This window comes from Cynocephalus volans, chromosome 1 (genome assembly GCF_027409185.1).
Source record: "Cynocephalus volans isolate mCynVol1 chromosome 1, mCynVol1.pri, whole genome shotgun sequence".
Lineage (NCBI taxonomy): Eukaryota > Metazoa > Chordata > Mammalia > Dermoptera > Cynocephalidae > Cynocephalus > Cynocephalus volans.
This window is the reverse complement of record NC_084460.1, coordinates 132,687,699-132,710,030: the sequence shown is the minus strand read 5'-3', so window position 1 is coordinate 132,710,030 and position 22,332 is coordinate 132,687,699. Positions and strand designations below refer to the sequence as shown.

Below are 22,332 nucleotides of genomic sequence, written 5' to 3'. Positions count from 1 at the left end.
AATAACTCAGGAAAAAATCATACAAACATTTTCTAGATGATATTTATTGCTATACACAGCCTCTTAAGTTGTATATTATTAAATATACCTATTGTGGTAAACTTCCTAAAAACTTTGAGTTATGCAAATACTCGTAATTTCTACTATTAACCATCTTCACCCTACTTTCTTAAAGTTTATAGTTTTGCAGACTGTTCAGTTATTTTGTTTTTCCTTAATGCTTTGCTCCCACTAGTAGGAGAGATATTTTTAAACCATGTTGGAAGTAGAAACCTAATCTGTAACATTGACCCAACAGGATACTGGCTTTCACAAGGCTTTCCTGCTAGGATTACTCCTCAGTGATTGTGGAATACCATTCACTGTTATCAGCATTCCTCATGGCCTAAAGCAGTCACCTAAGTATTAGGACAATGAGCTTCATTGTCTGTGATAAAAAGGTCAGCAGTTGTTTTATTAGTTGGTAAGATTCTAGACTGAAGATGACAATTAAAAAGCTAAAAGTCAAAGCTTGGAAGACCTATGTACCTTGTTCCAACCAAGAACAATTGAAAAACTGAGAAATTTAATTGTCAAACATTTAATCTCTTTAAGGAACTGCAAAGTAGGGTAAAGAATATGACTAGGAATAAAGAATACAGAATATGGCATGATACATATCTTCTTCAAGTTATTATTAAGATGGTTAAATAAATTAAATGAACCTAGTGAAGTATGCTGAGTTTTAATGCTTTCTTTGGTTAATTTGAATATTCTTTTCAACAATTAGTGAGTAATCTTCAATAATTTACTTAACTGGGCTGCTATTTTCAATTTCCAGTTGTGGAATCATATAATTGTTTACTTATTGATCCAAAAAATTATTTCTTTTTTAAAGAGAGATAATAATTAAATAGGTAAGTATACCAGTATAAGGCATCCCTTGCCCTACAGAAAGACTGGTCTTCACTGGTATTCAGGATTACTAACCTGAAATTCTAGAAAGAAGAGGCTATCTTCGATTCACTATATTTTCTTCTTAAACAATAGGCAGTCACATTTTGGCAGCCTGCGTGATCTGTAATATTCCTTTCTTCCCTGGACATTTGTCATTAACTCTGTTAATGGGATGTAAGTCAGTCCTCTCTTACATAATTTCTTTCTTGATTTTCTCATTCGTTTCCAAAGAACTCACTTTTTCCATGAAATAATTTTATGAATAGTGGCTAGTGTCCTATTTTACGTTACAAAATCCCACTTCGCCTGGTTAATGTCTTAAAACATTATATAGGAAGAAGGTCCACAGGACAAAGATAGTAAATAGTGCACTAACACAAAAAGTGAAACATCAATTAACTTAGCATTGGGTGTGTAGTTTTAAATCGTTTTGGGGGTCACCATAGCAATGTGCCCTTGCTTTTCCACCTAGTAGTGGGAAGGAAATAAGTAAATATAAGCAGACAACCCTACCAGTGGGACCCTAAAGTAAAGCTGGAGATTCAGGAGGCTGTTGTAGGAGATGTACTGACTTGGTAGTGGGAGAAAATATGGAGCTTATAATGAACGTAGCTGCATGCCCAAGAGATGCCTGAGGAAGATGTCCAAAGTCCTATCTCATCTCTAGCTTTCTACTGTACTGAACTTTCTTAATAATCTTGGAGAAGTCACTTCAGTCTGCATATATCACAGCTTCCTCATTTCTATAACCTCTTAGTTCTTTTAGCTTTAATAGGTATGATTTTGTGAGTTGAGGTTGGTTTGTCTGAGTTTACCTATGAACCTAACTGCTGAGGATGGTGTAGTCTCTATAAGAAAATGTATCAGAGTTCCAACTAAACAATTGCAGGATGATTTTAGAATCCACATGGGCATGGAGACGGTGAAACACTAGATTGGCATCTGGTTTACAAGTCCAGTCTAGAAATTCTAGAATTAAAGTGTGAATAACCATTTCTGTGCTGATTAATTGCAGACCCCAGAAGGTATCAGTGAAGAACAGAGGACTCAGGAGTTGGCTGCAATGGAAGACGCCCGGATAGTAATTCTGAACAACCTCGAGGAACTTGAACAAAAAATCAAAGATATAAATGACCAAATGGATGAATCTTCCAGAGAGGTATAAACCATGAGCTCGCTGTATATCCTCTCCCTTTTTTCTTTCTTTCCTTTAGCTAAAATATTGCTGCTCATTAGGGCACAGGCCTTGGAGGCCAAATACATAGAAGTCAACATGAGCAAACATTTGTTCAGTGGGTACCATGTGTAGGGTAAAAAATGCCCTTTTTTACTTTTTTTTCTTTCTGTTTTTTTTCTTTTTAGTCAGATGAGATAAATATATTAATCTATCTTTAATGTACTCTGTGTATAGTCAACTTTGTCTTAACTAGTGTGTGCCTTCTGATTTGCCACAAGGATCTGTCACCCGAGGCACTCTTTTTAGGTGTTCAAGTTCAAATTCAACAAACATTTTCTGAGCATGCTTACTATGAATTGGAAACAGATTGACACTATGGGGGGGTTCGAACATAGACCCAGCTTTCTAGAGCTTTGCAAACCAGGAAGCAGACAGACACATATTCTTTAACTATAAGGGAAGACAGTGGCAATTTTTATGTTACTTCCACAGAGTGAGAAGGAGCATATAATTCTATCTGGGGGGATTTGCTCTCTGTCCTCACAGATGGTACTGCTAGCCCCATAAGTGGTAAGGGGACTGCTCACCTGTTGTCTTGTGCACAGACCCTGCAAGCCCCTCCTGCTGGCATTGCTAGGAATGCAGAGCTCGTGTGCTGGGCTGGGAGAACTTTCACTTCTCATGCTCTAGGGACAAAGAAAGACGTGGCTGCTCCCAAGGTGGTTCCTGCTTGAGCCTGAGTCTAAGCATATAGGCAAATATTCTTGAGAAATAAGCAGAAAAGGGGATTATAGTAGAAAAGTTAAGTGATAACTAGTTTTCTTAGCAAATATATCCTGGGCTGTCCAGCTTTCTTCTGTAGGAATCCTGAGTCTCACATGTTTTCTCTGAAGTGTTGTCTAGGCCTCACAATCTGCCTGATACAGTAGGACTTTTTGAAATTTGTAGCTGTTAAAAATGTACCTCTAAAGCAGGCAGTTGAGAATGTCCCTGAAGGTGAAACACTTCTGAGCTTTGTTTTGTGTCCTTAGTTGGATATGGAATGCGCTCTTTTGGATGGAGAACAGAAATCTGAAACAACTGAACTTATGAAGGAGAAGGAGATTTTGGATCATCTAAACCGGAAAATAGCAGAACTGGAAAAGAACATAGTTGGTGAAAAGACCAAGGTAAAAGAAAATTATATTTTAATGCAACTTTTATAGGCAAAGTGGTAGTCCCAATTGATTGCATTTAAATGTTAAATGGAATTACCATAATATTGGGTTTGTGTGTCATGTTCCTGAGACAGTGGCAATAGAGAAAAGTCCTAAGATCATATGTTGTCACAAACTAAGAACTGTCAGGTACTGGGCAGCTGATGTTGAGAGAGCAGAGCCCATATAATTTGCGAGCTGATACTCATGGCAGCTTATTTTACCTGAGATAAGAGAGTTGCTTTTTACCCATCGGTCTTTCTGCTCTTGATTCCACTGTGTTATTTTATTTTATCTTATTTTATATATATATATATTTTGTTGTTTTGTTTTGTTTTTTCTCTTTTCTTTTTCTTTCCTTTTTTTTTTTTTTATTTGGCAGCTGGCCTGTCCAGGTATCCAAACCCCACTGTATTTTGTAAAGAATTTTTTTTATTATACCGAACTTCTTTATCACCAATGCCCCATAGGGATGACCTAAGCATATTCAGATAGGGTTGCTCCTTTCTTTTCATTTCTGTTTATTAACAAAGATGAATGTGAACCATTCACCTCAGCTGTCTCTCCTTGCTGTTGTCTTCAATGCAAATGCACTGCTCTTTGAAAAATGCATTGAAGTTTTTGGGGGTTCCTCATGTACTGCCAAGTGAAAACTATCTGTGGAACATAGGTGACACAGCTTGGAAAAGGTCTTACTTATACATTTCAGGCTACGACCTGAATGTTAGCTGATATCTACTAGGGAAAGTATGAAAAATCACTTGCAGATTTTAGAATTCAGGGTGGTAGTTGGGTTTTTGGTTTGTCTGTTTATGTGGGTTTTTCCTTCTGGAAAATATTATACTTTACTCTTCTCTCCCATTCTGAGTTAGTTACAGCTGACCTAAGCCTAAAATTAAAAATAAAATTCCAAATTGGGAAAGCAAGAAGCAAACAAGCTTTTATATATTCTTTCCTGCTCACCATGTTCTCCACTAAGCTGAGAAAAAGAAAATTTTTTCAGTTTGAGTAAGTTCTAGTGGTAATGTGTGGAAAGAATTTCTGCTGAATGTGACTTCCTTTTTAGGCTCTTATTTGTTTGAGACCTATAAATAAGGGGATTTGATCTTGATGCCAGAGAATGAGCTCAAAATGATATCGTCTGAAATGAAAGTCAGATTAAAAGCTACACATCAATTTCTTGTTTGCCTACATGTTAAAATGAAACTGCACAGCGTTTTCATATTAGATTTTATGTATGTTCATTCTACCTCCAGACTTTGAAATAGTAAAGAATCTATTTAGGGAGTGACTATACTTTTCTTTTGAAGCTTAAAACAAAGTCAAAGAATTGATTGTCAAAATCTGCAGTACAGGAGGATTCAATTAATGGCTTATGCTTTTCAAAGATTCTGTACTGATACAGCAAGAAGCTTTTGTTGGAGGCATCAGATGTCATGTTTTGGTACTTCGTAGTATTTTACTGTTAAGCAAATAATAATTAAATTGAATAATAGTACAGTAATTGTATTGCTATTACCTCATATTGGAAAACTTGTGGGACACAAGAATGGGTTATCTTGTTCCCTGTGAACCCTTCTGCCTTTCTCATCCATATAAATGTTTATCTTTGTGTCACTCATGTATGGCATGGCCCACAGATTCTATTTGTCTATCTGTCATTAGCATCAGATTGTACACAAAAGTGAAGCGTGTTGAGCCAATGCTAAATCTCACTTGCCAGGAAAAGTTGAAGGTCGAAGTGGAACTCCAGAAACGTGGGCAGAAACAAGCAGAGAAGCCACCTCCAACCTTCCAATATTTTTGTTTTGGTGGCTTGCTAGAGGCTGTGCACAGAGAGCAGACTCCAGGGGCTTGATGTATGGGACCAGCTCATGCAGCTGTTCGGGGATTAATTGGTCTTGGGAGGTGGGTTATCGTTTGTCATCACATGTTGTGAAAACGGCAGAAACTGGCCTTGAGTGAGGGACTCCAGAAGAGGAGGAGGGAAGTGGAAACAAGGACTGGGCTAGATGATGTTCCTGCATATTCTCGACAACCAAACTCAAATAGAGATTCGACACTTCTTGGGGGTATTATTACGTTTCTCAAATAAACTTATTCTACCGTTTTATGACACAGCTGTTTCATGCCTTCACACTGCTCAGTCTCTGGCCCACTTTCCTCACACTGGCTCAGAGATGTTCTCACCACCTGCTTCACTGAGAAATCAGAAACATCCTCTCTTCTCACAGCTAGGGAAGGTTCTCTCCTCCCATCAGAGACCAGCCCCTCCGAATGTGCTCCGGGTGTCATCCCATCCCACCTTCTCAAGGTCCTCAGTCCTTCTGCACCTGCCCCCAAATTTTTCCCTCTTTTCTGGAACTTTACTGCCAACATTATTATTTTTAAATTATTATTATCTAAAAGTAAATTATTATCTTATTATTTAAAAAATAAGCTACTGCCTTCTCTCTCTTCTCATCTTAGCTAAACTTTTAAACAATTTTCTGAGTATACTGTGTCTCCTCTTCCTCATTTCCCACTTAACCATTCTTCCCATTCCAGTTGGTGTCGACCTCCTCTACTCTGCCAGCTTTGTTCCTGTTAAGACCACTGAAGACCTCAGTGCTGCCCAGCCCACTGGGGCTTTTCAGTCCTCTTGTGGTCAGTCTCCTGAGCAGTGTCAATACAGGGGACAACTCTTTTTCTTGGCTCTTCCTTCCTCCTTCCCCCACCTTTGCCTCTGTGAACCACACTCTTCTGGTTTTCCTTCTATTTCTCTTAATGTCTCTATTCATCTCTGATCTGAACCCAGTTCTCCGGTATCCTCATATTCTTTTATAGCCATGGCTTTAAATAACTTGGATATGCTGGTGGCTATGTGTGTATATCTCTAGCCCACAACCCTTTTCTGAGCGTCCGACTCATATCCTGTAGCCTACCTGACATCTCCACTCAGATATTTCACAGGTATTTCCAGCTGAACACACCCACAACTGAACTCTTGATCCTGTCCTTCCTCTTACCTTCCACACCAACCCCATCCCCAGCCCTCCAGTTTTCCCAGTCAAGAACATTGCATCTGTTCACCTTCATGTTCAAACAGAAACCTGGATGTTGATCTTGACACTTCTTTCTTCATCAACCCCCCCATCTGATTGATTACCAAAATATTTCTCAATTACTTCAACATCTCTGCATCTCTACTAACAGCATTCTCTTCCAAATCATCAAAATCTCTTCTTTAGCCTCATTTCCACTTGCTTTTCTTTAATTCATTCCACTAGCAGCAGTCAGGGTAATTTTTTTTAAAAAAATAGGAATTAGATGATATCACTCTGGTTTGTGTCCCACCATACTTTATATGACTCTAAATCAATTCCTTATTGTGGTCTGTCACCACCCTCCCATTCTTCACACCACTCTCACAGTGGCCTTCTTTCTGTTTGTCAAAAGGTCCACCTCCCAGTCCTTTGCAGATACTGCTTCTTCCACCCAGAGTTCCCTTCCATATTCTGTGCCTTGTTGGTTCTGTCTTTCAGGGTTCAGGCTTAGTGTCAGTTTTTCAGGAAAGCCCTCCCAGACCTTTCCATCTGAGATTATGTTTTCCCTATTATTCTTTTAGTCCCTTTACATATCACATTTTATAATTTACGTTTGTTTGGGGCATATCAGACATTTATTTCCCCCTCTAGCCTGTGAAATAGAGGACACTGTGGGCCATTGTTTATCCAGCCTATAGAAGGTGCCAAAATACTGCCCAGTATGCTTTGGGAATGCTGTCCTTCATTCTCCTGCTGGTGGCTAGTCCAGGCAGAGCCTTAGCAGAAAGACTGAGCCAAACACCTGCCAAACAGCTACGGGTAGCCAAGTTTCAGGACAGCTGGGATGCGCAGCCCAAGTGCACATGCCAGGGGGCCTGGAATCACGCTGCCAACCAAGCCAGAGCGTAAGACAGAAGGAGGAAGTGGCCTTTGCCCTTTTGGATCATGTTTCCTTTCCCATACACCTGTTGCTGCAGTCAGATATAAACTGTGGAACGAGAAAAGCAAAACGTGAAAAGATATCCCTGTGAGTAAGTCTGATTCAGATGTCACTAGTATATCCTGTAAGCCTGGCTCTAGTTTTTTGGAGACAAAGCCTGGAGCCATAGGAAAAAGGTTTAACACCTCAGAGTTCAAGTCTTGATGTGAAGTTATTGACATTTTTTTCCTTGGCTCTTAAGACCACTCTTTAGTATTATTTCCTTTAGCTGCTTTGGGAACTATCATTTTATTTTACGTATTTAGTATAAATTAACATATATATGATTACTATTTATTATATTTTATCATATAAAATATAAACTATAGGCATAATTATGTATACAACAATTTATTCTACTATGTATTTTTTTGAGCATTTTTGCAGTGGTTCCCTGGAATGGCCCCTCACTGCCCTTAGGGGTACTACTGTTGACAGCATCAATAAGCCTGTTTCCATGTGACCCTGAACTGAATGCCACCTGCATGTTGTGTTCTCAGATAGTAGCCAAATCACAGATAGAGCCACTATGACCATGGATAAACCCTCAACAAATATAAGCATGTAACCTGAGCATAAACCCACAGAGGACATTTATTTGGTAAAGCAGTAAGCCATCATGTTTTCTTGTGGGAGGTAAAAGGAGAGGAGTTGTAACCACTGGTCTAGCAAACTGTTTTAGTTTAGTGGGCGTGGTGACAGAGTAGGGAACCCACTAACACCCTGAAGCCCATTTTGGGCAAAGGCCCAGTTGTGGAGCTGGCTTCCCTTTCCTTCCACTCACCACCCCCACTCCAAGGGCAAAGCCCAATTTTAGGCAACTGCTGAGAAGGTACGGTTGTGTGCATTTGCTTATGCATAGTTTCTTTCTGTCTAGTTATGACTACATTAAAAATTCAAAACTAAAAATAGTTTTTCGGTTTTCTCTATCTTTAAATTATCTGTGTTTCATGTGTGCTGCTTAGCATACAAAAATCAGAAGTCCATTGTACTGAAATTAAGTAAAATTGTTAAGGAAACGTTCTGCTTCCGTAGTCTGGTTGAAGAATCTTTCTATTACCCAGATGGTCATCATAAAGCTCAAACTATCCTTTTGTTTAGAGACAAATATTTTATGTCTTCGCACAGATTTATTGTGACATTTTGTAGCCATCCTGGCCTGTACGCTTTTATAGCTAAACTCGTGTAAATGTTTGAATCAGAGCTTAAATCACTGCACGCCATACAACATGTTTCTGAGTGAAATCTTAAATTTCTGACTTCCTAATTTTTTTTACAACAAACACATGTCATTGTATATATAATAGTTAAATCTTCTTCCTCATTATTGTCTTGCCAAAGTACCTGTTACTTCCTCCTCATCCTTCCTTCAGAGTCAGGGGAAGACAGTGAGCCTGCCCCAAATTCTCGAGCGAAGTGTTAATCCTCTTGAATGAGGGGCATTTGCCAAGTCACAGTCAGTGTTCAGAAGGGACTCAGTCCTTCCCGTGCCTCATTCTTACATTTCAAAGTTAGCTCCCTGGTTAGAGGAAGTGGAACTATATTGTGGGATTTGGGGATTAAATCAATTGGATTCCAGATTGGGGTTATTTTTCCTGGTGGTAGTTTGATTACATAAGTCCTTAGTGTTTTGATTTTCCAGCTTTTTTCTACATTAAAACGCCATCAGTTGTGTAATCAAAATGTCAAAGCCGAAGGAAAAGATCCTAAGAAAGAAATATAAGGATATACACCTCTTTAGAGGCAGAGAATGGATTCTTAGCAATCACCATTTATTGACAGGTTCATAATCTTTCCTCTGCAGTTCTAAAATCTGAAAAGTTTTGTGAAGGGAAAAAAAAATGTCCTTTTGTCAGGTTTAATATTTATAAGTGTAGGTACAGAAATAGTAACATGTTTGATTAAAGAATACTGCTCCCAGACCCCTCTGGAAATACCACATAACATATGTTGTATGAACTGTGTTACCTCTATAAAATTTGGAATGTTCTGAAATCTGAAACACTTCTGGCCTTAAATAGTATCATGGGTATATGCACATGTCCAGGCTCATCAAAATGAGTGCATTAAACATGTGCAGTTTTATTGTATATAAATTATATTTCAATAAAGCTTTTTTTTTAAAAAAAAGAATGTCAGATAAATGATCACGGACTTACAATAGCTGCCTACTCTGTGTACCTATGAGAATGCCTGCCTCTGAAACAACCCCATTGGGTTTAGGAACTGGGGAGAAAGGGATTCTCAAGGTGTTTGGAGAGGACTTTGGGTGCACCTCCCTTAAAAATGATGGCTTAGGGACTGTGAATCTTAACATGTCTCTGCATCAGTTCCCAACCTGACCAGGGTTTCGTGAAACGTGGCCAGAGTGCCTATTGTGTGCTAAACAATTTGGAAATTATAAAGATGGATCTTAATTTTTAAGAAAATCTTTATCAAGTTAACAGGGTTACCGGCTTTAGCAAATGAATACAGGAAGCTCAGTTACATTTGAATTTCAGATAAATAGAGAATAATTTTTTTTAGTGTAATTATGTTCCATGCAATCTTTGGGACACACATTAAAAAAATCATTTGTTGTTCAACTGAAATTCAGATTTAACTGGTGTCCTCTATTTCATCTGGCAGCTCTCCAAGCTAATGCTTTAAGCATCTTTTCAGGGTAACATTGAACCATCAGCTTATTGAGTATCACACACTTAGATATGGTAAAATGATTTTTTTGTTCATAATCAAGAATTTTCTGTGTACTATTGGAATTGGAATAGAGCCAACAGGTTACATTTTAGGTTTTTTCTTCAAGAGTACAACTTAGGAAAAACTTATGTCACTGACTTCTAACCACAAGATCTAGCAAAATAAGTAGTTCTATGACAAGCCTTGGATTTTTAAGATTACTGGCAACTCTTGTGTACAAGTTCAAATTATTTAGGGTAAACTTATAATCACTGCTGATCATCTGTATGATCAGAAGATAGGCATTTTGCATCTGAATTTGAAATGTATCATCCCTCTCTGAGTGAATATTGTATATTGGAATCTGTCACAGTTCATTTTTCATTTGATGTACTTAAGGCACTTAATTTGAAGGTGAAAATTTTATAGTTGGGATATTACTTATAAGAGAGGTCTTTTACACTATGAAGTAAAGTCACCAATGCCAAGTATTTTAAGAACAATTTTTGTATTTATGTCCCATGTCCTCATTAGAAAAATTGAATTGTAGTTTATTGCCTTTGCCACTCACATTTTCGGGTGGCTCAATTAGTGGTTTTCAACCTGGTTGCATATTAGAAAACCTGCAGAGAATTTTAACACACTTGCTACTAGGCCTTATGTCCCAAGATTTGTGACTAGATTGGGGCCTGGGAAATTGCATATGTTAAAGCTCACCCAGGTTATTCTAATATGCAGTCAGGGCTGGGAACACAGAGCTAAATAGACTGTGCTGCATGAGGGTGGTGACCAAGTTCCCTCTTTTTTCTTCTCTGGTCCTCTTTTTTAAATTTTTTTTTTTCTTTGCAGTCGGCTGGTATGGGAATCCAAATTCTTAAGATCGGTGTTATAACACTGCGTTCTAACCAACTGAGCTAACCGGCCAGCCCTTCTAGTTCTCTTTTAATTTTTACTGAGTGAGCAAACAGCTCACTGTGGAAGCAAATATAGGCCCAATTTTATAAGCTTTATATAAATTTCTACCTTAACTCATTCATGAATAATTTACCTTTGGCCACACATGAATATGGAACATTAGGAGCATCAGTCTTAAATATCCATAATAGGCAGAATCTGGCAATGAATTTGTGACCCAGCTGGATTTTGCTAATACGTCAAGAGAAGACAAGTCAGTGGGAGAACAGCGCAAACAGAAGCAGTTCATCTCCCATTCTGTTTTTGGTTTTATAAATGCCCCCTTGTACATCCAGGTTTTCCTGGAGTGTTCCAATTTTTTGTAATCTTATTTTTCAACAAGGTGAAATTTGTTAAATTTACTAAAAATGCATCTGAATTCATTTATTTCCTGCAAATAGATTTATAAATCTTAAAAAAAAAGAGTTTTTCTCTCTCACAATTTGGAGTTTAGAAAATAACTCTGTGCCTATAGTAGTTAGAATACGTGAGATTACCAATTTAAATCTGAGGAAAGGGAATAACAGTTTTAATATTTTACATGTAAAAAGCAAGAATCTCTGGACCCTGGAATGCCATTTAATTTGTCCATATGTTTTACCTTCATTGTAGGTAATACTTTCAGCTCTAATTAACTGCTTGCCTAGAGTTAATTTACCTTTGAAAACTACCTGGGTAATAAATAGAAGAGAGGAATATTAATTTCCTTCTGGTTCAAGGTCGGTCTACTTCTGGCTGTCACAGGAGTGACATCACCTCTGCAGTCCTCTGTGATTTACGGCTGGGCCCACCTGCTACCAGGCCTTCTTTCATCCTCCCCTTTACTTCCTTTGCCCTCGCTTTGGCCCTACTGAGCTTCTGCTCTGAGAGCCAGGTAGTGGTCACAGCGTTACTGATAAACCACAGAGAAGCTGCAGAAGGTTCTGATGGTGCCTGCTTGCATAGTTCTTCTAACTGCCCCCTTGTATGGAATCGCAAAACATTTTGAGCACCTCAGAAGGAAGGCACTATGTAAACATAAGGTATTTTTTTATTCATTTGTTTATTTGTGTTTATTATTAACAATTAAAAATATTAAGATCATTAGAGAAATAGTTTGGTTAATTCTTCAGATTTGAGACCCGTGTTTTAAGCCAGTTGCTTTTCATGTTATCAAATATTCTATCAATGTATTTTTTTTTATCAAAAATAACTTAAATTTTAGGGTTTTGCACATGTGGCATTTAATTGTAATGAATAGTCTTTTTTTTTTTTTTTTTTAACTTTCTGTTTGGAAATAGAGTTGCTACAAAGTCTGGTGATACAGTGTCCAGAAATAGAACTCTTTTCAGATAAAATTCTTTTGCTGAGTAAACAGGGCAATCTTTAATCCACATACAGAGGAAATACATTTTCTTAGCCAAGAGACAACAGGTATTCCATATTGCTGGTTTTATTAAAGGGAAAATAATTATCAATTCTGAAACTAAAGACTAAATCTAATTGGTACTAGGATATTCAGTTTTCCTATGGATTAACACTTGGGAATCCTCTTTTCTGTTCACAGTGCCATTGCTTTCTTCAGCTCCTGCACAATAGGTATGCACAGTGGGCAAACTTACTGCTAAATATTGAAGAAGCACTCTTTGTAGTCTGTTAAAAGTTTAATTTTTGTGGAATCATTTTAGATTGATATTTGGAGTAGGATTCTCAGGTTTATGACTTCTGGATTTAATTATTTTATTTTTTTTTTTTGTCGTTTATTTTTTTTTTTTTCGTGACCGGCACTCAGCCAGTGAGTGCACGGGTCATTCCTATATAGGATCTGAACCCGCGGTGGGAGCGTCGCCGCGCTCCCAGCGCAGCACTCTACCTAGTGCGCCACGGGCTCGGCTGGATTTAATTATTTTGAGAAAAAATGCACTTGGAAAGCTATCTATGCATTCTAAAATGCCCTTGAAATTTTGAAATTGAAGTCAAAAAAGAGACTTGAGTGGAATGGTATAGGTGTTGATGTCATATTGTTTTAGATTTAAATCATAATGTATTTTATAAAGAATCTAAATATATGTTTACATAGGAAATCGCGGCCATTTGAATAAAGAAATTATAGCAAGGATAATTTCATAAGACTATCTAATAGCTACATCCTTAAAAAAAAATCTTTCTGTGATGTACTTAGAAGCCATTTTTATTTCTACCAGTTTATGTAGAATGAACATAAGGAAAGTAAGGTGGTCATTTCACTCACCGAGGGTCAGATTGCAGAAGTGCACCCTGCAGTGACTGCTGTTTAGGCTGAGGAAGTTACAAAAGGGGAGAAACAGGTCTAAAGTTTGCCTCAAGTGTTCAGAGCACCACAAAGAGAAGACTGGCACTAAACAAATTGAAGTTTTGTTTCTTGATTTAAGAGGTGGCATTGTAAGGCTGTATAATCACTATATTACAATATTGGCCTGTTCTTTCCTGGAGAATGTCCAGGGTCACTTTGGCAGGTGTGACTTGGGAGGGATTTAGTATTATCTTCTTCCTCTTCTCTTCTCTGATTCCTGGGTGTTCTCTCCTTTTTTCACAGTCCATGTTTCTGTTTACTTATTTATGTCAGTCATTGTAGGGTAGTCTCTAGTTCCACAGTCAATGTCGCATTTTTTGTGTGTCTGCACTGCCTAATATGCCTTCTCCTTGCTGCTTGTCAGTCTTGCATCTACTAGCTCTCTCAGCCTCTGAATTAGATGCTCTCCCTGGAATGAGATTTTCTAATTGCTTAAGCTCTGAAGTTTTCCAAATAGCTGGAACTGTTTGAGATGACCAAGATATCACCTAGTGCACCTAGAGTTCTTCTGACCCAAGAACAAAATTGCAATAATTTCCAAAACTTGCTTAGCAAATGCCTTGAGCAAATTGGACTATGACAGTACTTTGAGGTAAATGCCCCCTTTCCTTGTTCTCTGACAAGTGACTCCTTACAGGGCTAGCTTATGAATTTGGTTGGCATTTCTTTTGTTCTTTGCTGGGCATTCACCAACACTAAACATTACCATTGCTTCCCCTGCTTTTGTAACATACTAGCAGGAAGGAGGGAAGGAAGGGGATGGGGGGCATTGTGAATACCCAGTAAAGCAGGTTTTGAAAATGCAGAAACTGGGCCCCTTGTGTTAACTTCCACCTATACGCCTTTATCCTAATCACTAACAAGATATGTTTCTACATTCATAGAATATCTAGAGTTTGTGTATGTTTGTGTATGTGTGTTGTCTTTGGGAAATGTTCACAAGCACCTGCTTGGGGTGTGAATGTAATTTCTATTCTTCTATTTTCTGATTTCTAAACTTCAGGAGAAGGTAAAGCTTGATGCTGAAAGGGAAAAACTAGAGAGGCTTCAGGAGCTTTACTCCGAGCAGAAGACCCAGCTGGACAATTGTCCTGAGTCCATGAGGGAACAGTTACAACAACAGCTGAAGAGGGTCAGTAGCACACAGGAATGCACCAGTTGTCTTTCTTTTTTCTTTTTCTTTTTGTTTTTTAATTAAGTTCCACTTACCTATGACTTACTACTTCGCACAGCATAAATTTGCATAAGTTCTATTTAATAGATACTTTTAAAATAGAAATATGCATGCTAACAGTATATATTATTTCATGATCATCAGTTAAAAAATTCCTTCTTAGAATTCTTCACCTAATTTATAATGCAAAAACATTTCTGGAGTCCTTTTTTGTAAAAAGAGAGAGCTATTCCTGACTTGTAACCAACACCAAGATTGTAGCATTTAAATCGACTGACATCTTCCCCTGCCATCTCTGCGGCATCGTGAGTACTGTTTGCCCTTGAATGTTTTTTTTCTTCCTTAGCTTGATTTTATATTCTTGTCCCAAACTTATCTTAGTCTCCGATTTGCTCTCCATCACCATCCATTGTTTTGTTTTTCTTTTTCTTTCTGCTGCTTAGTGACATTGAACTCATTAGCACGATTACAACAATCGAACACCAAGACCCAAGATACAGGGCTTTTACTAATGCCCTCAGCATCTTTTCAGACGAGCTTCATAATTTTTAAGAACTTAATGCATCATAGACCTTCTAGTTAAACTTTATCAGGTTATTCTTTGATCCTTAATGTCAGCAGTGTTCAACACAACCACACTGGTTTTCTTCTGAATACAAAACTTCCTAGGTAGATAGTTTCACAAACATTGGCACGACCATTTAATATTTCATAGCCTCTTGACAACTGGGTTGTTTCCTCTAAACAGCAGCCCAAATAAACTGTGATCCTGAGGAAGCAGTCATTAACAGTCTTGGACCTCTAGCAATTTGTCCTAAGTGAGTGATAATTTATGATTCCACGTGGGTAGAAACGGAGGATAGTTTCACTCATGTTATCATGTCTGTACCTCTTGGGAATGGGCAAGTTGAAAAACCTGTTAAGATAGCACACTCTTGAAAATTTTTAAGATGACCTTTAATACAGAAATGTTTGATACCTCTGCGAACATCACTACTTGAAAAATAACAGTCAAAACTTTTCAATGTATTGCAGAGGTTGAGAACATCTTAAAGAGTATCCTATGCAGGCAGGTTAAACTGCAGCATAATTTTAGTATTTATTTCTTACCATGTTGGGTCAAAAAGAGTTTTAACAATGTTTCTTTTTCTTTACTCATTTTATTGTGTAACACCAAATTTTCTGTAAGATAAAACATTCTGTCTCTGTGTCACAATTCTCTGGAAATTTTGTGTTATAAAAACATTGGAAAAGGATAGTATTTGTAAAATTATTTTAGTTTGTAACTTATTTGTGTTTATGCCAGCTCACAAAAGTGATGGGGAAACTCATTTTTATATTCGTTTACTGTTTTTTTAACTCTCCTTATTGGTAAAGGTTTTACATAGTCATCGTAATTATTTAGGGTCAACAGCATGGTTATATATTTTGTTCTTACCTTCCTCTAGTTATCCATTTATTGTTTATGGTCTTTATAAACATTGCTTGAAATAAAATTGGTAGATTCTGTTAATAACCTGGACTCGGGTTAATATAAATAACTTTTGTTTGCCTGATCTAGTGATAGTTTCTGTTCACCTGATGTGAAGAGGTTTACTTATTCTATTTTCTAGGAATGACGACCAGCATAACTCTTCACCAGTGCTTTGGCTTAATCAGTGAAAAGTTCACTTATTTCATGAGAAGTCCATTCATACTGGGAACTTCCTGTGTTATGACAAGTCATTTCCTTTCAGACTTCAAACACTTCAGAATACCACTCATTACAAAGCTTTCCCCAAGGCGTTTAAACTAGATTCTATAAACTAGATTCTATAAAGTTGATTTTATTACAACTAACTTTATTAGGTGGCAAGTCATGCAAAATAAAAAATAAACAACTAGAAAGAAAATCATTTTCTTAAACTGCACGTTGTCTCAAATATTTAAGATGAAATTGTTGAATAATTTTGTGCCATCAGCATTATGGACTTATGGCTGGGCTTCTCACCTCTAAATCCTTGCTTTAGAGTTAGAATATGGTTTTTACATGATGTTGATTTCATGGCCTGTGTTTGGTAAGTTGTTACAATGGGCTCATGGATCCCTGGAATACTAGTAGTGTGGGGGGAAAAGCTGAAGTTAAATGAATCTTTCATTTGCCAGGATAGGATCCAATATTAAGTAGAGGAGACAGACACTTCATTAGGACAGGTTTTCTTTGTGCTTTTGATTAATTACTCAACTGAATGATTGCTTTTGGTCTCTTAATTTATCTTTTGTAATTCTATCTAGTGATATCTGCAATTAGGAGACCTTTTTTCTGTCACTGTCTCTACAGTCAGTTTATCCCTTAGTCTTGGGCAAGTCATTCAAACTCTTTGGGCCTCAGTATCCTCATATAAAAAATGAGGAAATTGTACTAGATCATTTCTATTGTCTTTTTCCATATTCCAAGAGTATGCAATTAAAAGTATTTGACTATAGGGGATAAGATGAAGCAAGGTTAAACCCTGAATCTCATTTAAATTTGCTTCCAGAGTTGGCCTTGAGTTGTCACTGCAGTTGCTCTTGGCCGTACCACAGCTATTCTGTTCTTTCTGTCCCTCCATAGGGCAAATAAAGCATAAATATCTGCACGTAAACTTCTGCCATAAAAATTTTCAAAAAAATTACTGGAAAGAAAAAAGGAATTACATAGAGTAGCTATATTATTTTCTTTCATGTCTGGCCTTTGAGCTTGCCAGCCAGTAGAGATTTGTAATGTTCTTTTAGTGAGTGAAGTTTAGTTAAAATTTTCATTCAACTGGACATGTACTTGACTTTGAGCTTCCTGTATATGTTATTCTGTGCTCAAACTACTCCTGCCCCCAAATTCTATCCTCTGAATTCTCATTCATATCTAAAATCTTTTAAAAGCTTTTGTTCTTTTCCCAAATAGTTTTTACTCTTTCTTAGCGTAAGTTTATATACACACATTTTAATGGTTTGGATAACTTGATCAGATGATTATACTAGTGGAATCCATATGCTGAGCTTAGCTTAATTTTCAACTTTCCCACCTACTGTGCTACTATTTTCGTGCAGTGGTTTAAATATTTACTACAAATGAATTAGTGCCTCTGTGACCTTCATGCAGGGTTAAAATAACATATGTTGCATATTAACCAGATGTGCAATGAGTGAGTGATAAGCATAGTGCATATAATTGTGAGTGCCATCTGCCCACTTTGAATGAAGGTTATTTATAAACCGAGAAAAAGGCTTATTAAATTTTTTATTTCAGTAATCTTCAGCCGCAAACCAAGCTTAATTAAGACTTTAAAAGTTTGAATGTGTATGTCTACATGAGTAAATATATCAGCTGATGTATTATTTCAAGACTGCAGATATTTTGTTTCAAGACATAACACTTGAGATATCTCTTAATTCCCTAATTCCTTATAGTTTATTAATTCCTTTAGAAGTTATAAACTTGAAATGTCTGATAAACTTAAAACGTCAACCAAAAATGTGAAATCAAGACCACATTCTTTTTGGCCAAGTAAATTGTAAAGCAATGTTAAGAAATGCTGAATACGTTTCTTGAATTGTGTTTTTCCTGCTCTTAAACTTTGAGAATCCACAGTCTGTGTTGACATAAACTTGTTGCTATAGTGTTGGCTGTAATTACATGGTAGCTAGCAGCCCTTCTATGACTCATCCCTGGAATAAAATTTATTGCAGAAAATAGAAATTTATTCCATTTGATTAAAAAGCTTAATTTAGGGCCGAGCCCATGGCGCACTTGGTAGAGTGCTGCGCTGGGAGCGCGGCGACGCTCCCGCCGCGGGTTCGGATCCTATATAGGACTGACCAGTGCACTCACTGGCTGAGTGCCGGTCACGAAAAAACGACAAAAAAAAAATAAAAAATAAAAATAAAAATAAATAAAAAGCTTAATTTATCACTTACAAAAAAACCAAAGGGGGTGATGGGGTTAAATAGTGATATACAGCTAATTTATCATGTAATTATTTATTTACTTCTTTTTGATGATTTGATTGAATAACAAAAAATTCACTGGCTATTTTACCTGCATAGAGCTGTGGGCCACATAACCCTGCTGCCTCTTCCTTTTGTTCTTTATAATTATTTATAAATTATATTTTTAAAAAACCTTCTACACATACCACATTTATAGTTCTGTCAAAGGCTCCAAAAACAAGGGGGTGTTTTAAAGTAGATTGGAGAATAATTCATACAATGTGCACCATCATGACATGAATGCAAATGCACACATTACTGTCTTCAAGGATCTCATAGGCTGGAGAATGCCTATTCTAGACCACCCGCTTTTCATGATTTCTGCTCTTCCTTAAATGTCTTTGAGATTATCTCAGAGGAGTGGTGCTTAAACCATTTGAGTCATCTTGATGAGAGCGTTGGTTCTACTTTTTCTAGTAAAAGGGTTTACAAATAATTTTTAACAGTTTCAATGAAGCCCAGTTTAAGAATCCCAATCTCGAGGGTTTAAAAAAATTTTTTTTTATAGATTTCATTTTTTTAGGGCAGTTTTAGGTTTACAGCAAAATTGAGAGGAAGGTACAGAGATTCCCCATATACTCCCTGCTCCCACACACACGTGCATGGCCTCCCTCACTATCAACATCCCCCACCAGAGTGGTACATTTGTTACAATTGATGAACCTACACTGACACATCATTATCACCCAGAGTTCATATTCAAATGTTGTTTATTGCTATCCCTTCAATAAAATTACTTAAGCATGCATTCTGTGTATATATAATATATGTAATACATAAGCCATATTATATAATCAACATATACATATTGCATGCATGCTGAAAGAATATATATATAAATTTAAAAGTATGAATATATACTACTCTATCTATGTGTACATTAACAATATTTATTGAGAAACTGAGAAAGAAAAGCAAAAACTAAAAATAAGTATAATAAAGGTGTAGTATTTTCTCCTCATATCTAAGTGGATTGTGTTGTGTGCCATTTGGGGTACATGTATCCCTCTTAGAGATCTCTGGTCTGTGTGTATGCCAACTTTTGACTCTTTAATCTCTATACTTAAGTCTCATTTCCTATGAAAAATTGTGGAAGAGTTTTCTCAGGGCCGGCCCGTGGCTCACTTGGGAGAGCGTGGTACTGACAACATCAAGTCAAGGGTTAAGATCCCCTTACCAGTCATCTTGAAAAAAAAAAAAAAAAAGTTTTCTCAAGAGATTATTCCACACCTCTTTGGCCTACAGATAAAGTTTACGTTATTTACTGAATTCTTTTTGTACTTCACTGTTTATTTTAAAGCCACCTAGTAGATTTAAAGCAAGAATTCCTATGTCCACAGAGCAGGCTAAAACTGATGATGAAATAAATGCTGCCCACGCCTGCCCAGCCCCCTTCGATTCCACTCTAATATCACTTATCTGAGGTTTAACTCCAAAATACAAGATTAGAATGTACTTTTTTTACCCCATGATTTATTTTATTTTTTATTTTCTGTCTACTAAAACGTTTTATTTTTATTTATTTATTTACGTTTTTTAATTGAAGGATTTGCGTGTTCTAATGCTGGTCAGTGTTGCGATTGGAAAGATATTTTGGACTATCTGCTTTTAATAATTGTTTCATCATGTTAAGAAGGCTGCGGCCATCCTGGCGTGTCTTGTTTTTATTCCCTTTTCTCCAAAGGATGCCGATCTGTTGGATGTTGAAAGCAAACACTTTGAGGACCTGGAATTCCAACAGCTTGAACATGAGAGCCGTTTGGATGAGGAAAAGGAGAACTTGACCCAACAGCTCCTGCGTGAAGTGGCTGAATATCAACGGAACATCGTGACTAGAAAGGTACTTTTGCCAAGTGATGTTCAATGTGAAAAGTCAAAATATACTACTCCCTTTGGGACAATAATGATCATTAATACAGCTATGGCACATGTCTGTCTGTATACATATCTTCATATGTGAATGAATGCATACATATCTTTATATGCGAATGAATGTCTTTATGCGTCTAATCACATATCACATTTGGCAGACTATGGAGCCTGCTATGTATGTAGCAAATGGTGTTCCAAACTAGACAAATTGAGATGTGTTACAGTCCTTGTTACATAATACTGTAGATGCATTTATGAATAATACCTTGTTTTTTCATTTACGTGAAAACTAAGGCATAAAAAATCAGGAATTCAGATATTTGTTTTAAATTACTTCTTTCTGCAATCATGATAACTAGATTGAGAATAATTCTATGAACAAAGTCTATTTTGAAATTATTTGTTTCCATTGCTCAATAGTTCTCAAAGCCTGCTGATGGCTTATTACCATTAAAAATAGCCCAGTGGAATGAAATGCAGATTATTACTGACTCCATCCAACCTCTAGCATCTAGATTTTCAGCCCAGAATTCAGCTCTTGTTCCAGAGTTTGGAATCACACTCCAGGGCTCTGTACTAAACCGATAAATTGGTGGCAGGAAAGACAGAGAAAGTGACTTCTTAAAATCTCAGTTTAGATAAGAAATTCCATTGTTGCTTTTTCCCATTAGGCATCTCCCAAAATGATATCAAAAATTCATTGATAGTTTAAAACAAGATTTCCTGTTGACTTCTAGGTTCTCCGAAACAGATTTTAAATCATTTGAAATATGTTGGCCTTAAGTAAAGTGTTGAGCTTGGCAGGTCAAAGAAAATGCCCCATAGTTCCTGGGTAATAATCACTGCCCACCAGACTAAAATGTGGTCACTGTTACTGCAGTTGTAAAAACCTGTTCTCCCTTTTCCAGGACAGATTAGCAAACCTTTAAATGTCTAATGCGTATCTCTCCATGATAATCTCTTTTCCTCCAGGAAAAAATTTCTGCATTAAAAAAGCAAGCCAATCACATTGTTCAGCAGGCTCAGAGAGAACAAGATCATTTTGTGAAAGAAAAGAATAATTTAATAATGATGCTACAAAGAGTAAGTATTTGTTTTTCAGCACTGGCTGACAATAAAACAGGTTCCAACTTGGGGAAAGTTTCCTCCTTTAAAGTAAATGCATTTTCATAGTGAATGCTTTATAATTTAAGGAAGACTTTTATATATTTTTAAAATGAATCCTCCACATTTATAAGCTAATACTCTGTGAACGATTAAATACAATTCAGAAAATAAGCAAGGATGTTTTCTTCATGTTTTTTCCATATTGTGAAAATCCAAACTATGGAAAATCTGTATTTTTTTTCTTTTTTAAATTTTTCTTTTTTAAAACATTATTTTTTCATCAAATAGTTAAAATATATTCTAACATCAATTTAGAGTAGGCTTAAGGAAAAATGCTCTTTCATACTGCTGTCAAATATTTTGGCCCAGATCCTCTGGTGTTTTGAACTCCAGTTATATGTGTGTGGGTCTTCCTGGCAAATGTCACACTGGATTTAATTTGACTTAATAGGATAGGTAGACAATCCATGTGGTATGGGTAGAGGGGTGGCAAGATCATTCTCATCAAAATGTCTATGTCCTCATCTGTCCCAGCACCTAAGTGAGTATGTGTAAAGGGATTCCTCTGCCCAAAGACAGTAGAAAACAACCTGTATCCTAACTTTCTCACATGATCCTTTTTGTAATTGCAGGGATAAGTCAGCAAATGTTAAAGCTGATGGGGCTGGTCTCAGGTCTGAGTCCTGCATGCAGTCCACTAACTAGGAATATGACACTTGGGATCATGAAAATATGCGATGGGCCCAAAATGGGTGAAGGAGAAAGATCAAATCTAGAATGAAGGATTAAAGGATAAGGCTGTACCATGGTCCCACCTAGAAGAAATGAGTATTCCCTTCTTAGATAATTTTAGGTGAAGAAGAGAGAGGCAATTAGTCCTTCATGTAGAATTATAAGTCCACTTGAGGTGCACTGTAGC

General features: G+C 36.9%; 1 protein-coding gene across 2 annotated transcripts in view; it reads left to right on the top strand.

The window, feature by feature from the left end:
* PHLDB2 (pleckstrin homology like domain family B member 2) overlaps positions 1-22,332 on the top strand; it is a 107,898-nt gene that overhangs the window by 54,365 nt on the left and 31,201 nt on the right. Inside the window, exons 3-7 of one of the 2 annotated variants that reach the window (XM_063104931.1) lie at positions 1,952-2,095; positions 3,145-3,282; positions 14,259-14,387; positions 20,119-20,274; positions 21,279-21,389. In XM_063104931.1, coding sequence (XP_062961001.1) covers positions 1,952-2,095; positions 3,145-3,282; positions 14,259-14,387; positions 20,119-20,274; positions 21,279-21,389 — 678 coding nt within the window. The remainder of the gene's footprint in view (positions 1-1,951; positions 2,096-3,144; positions 3,283-14,258; positions 14,388-20,118; positions 20,275-21,278; positions 21,390-22,332) is intronic. The other variant, XM_063104922.1, reaches the window with a different exon arrangement.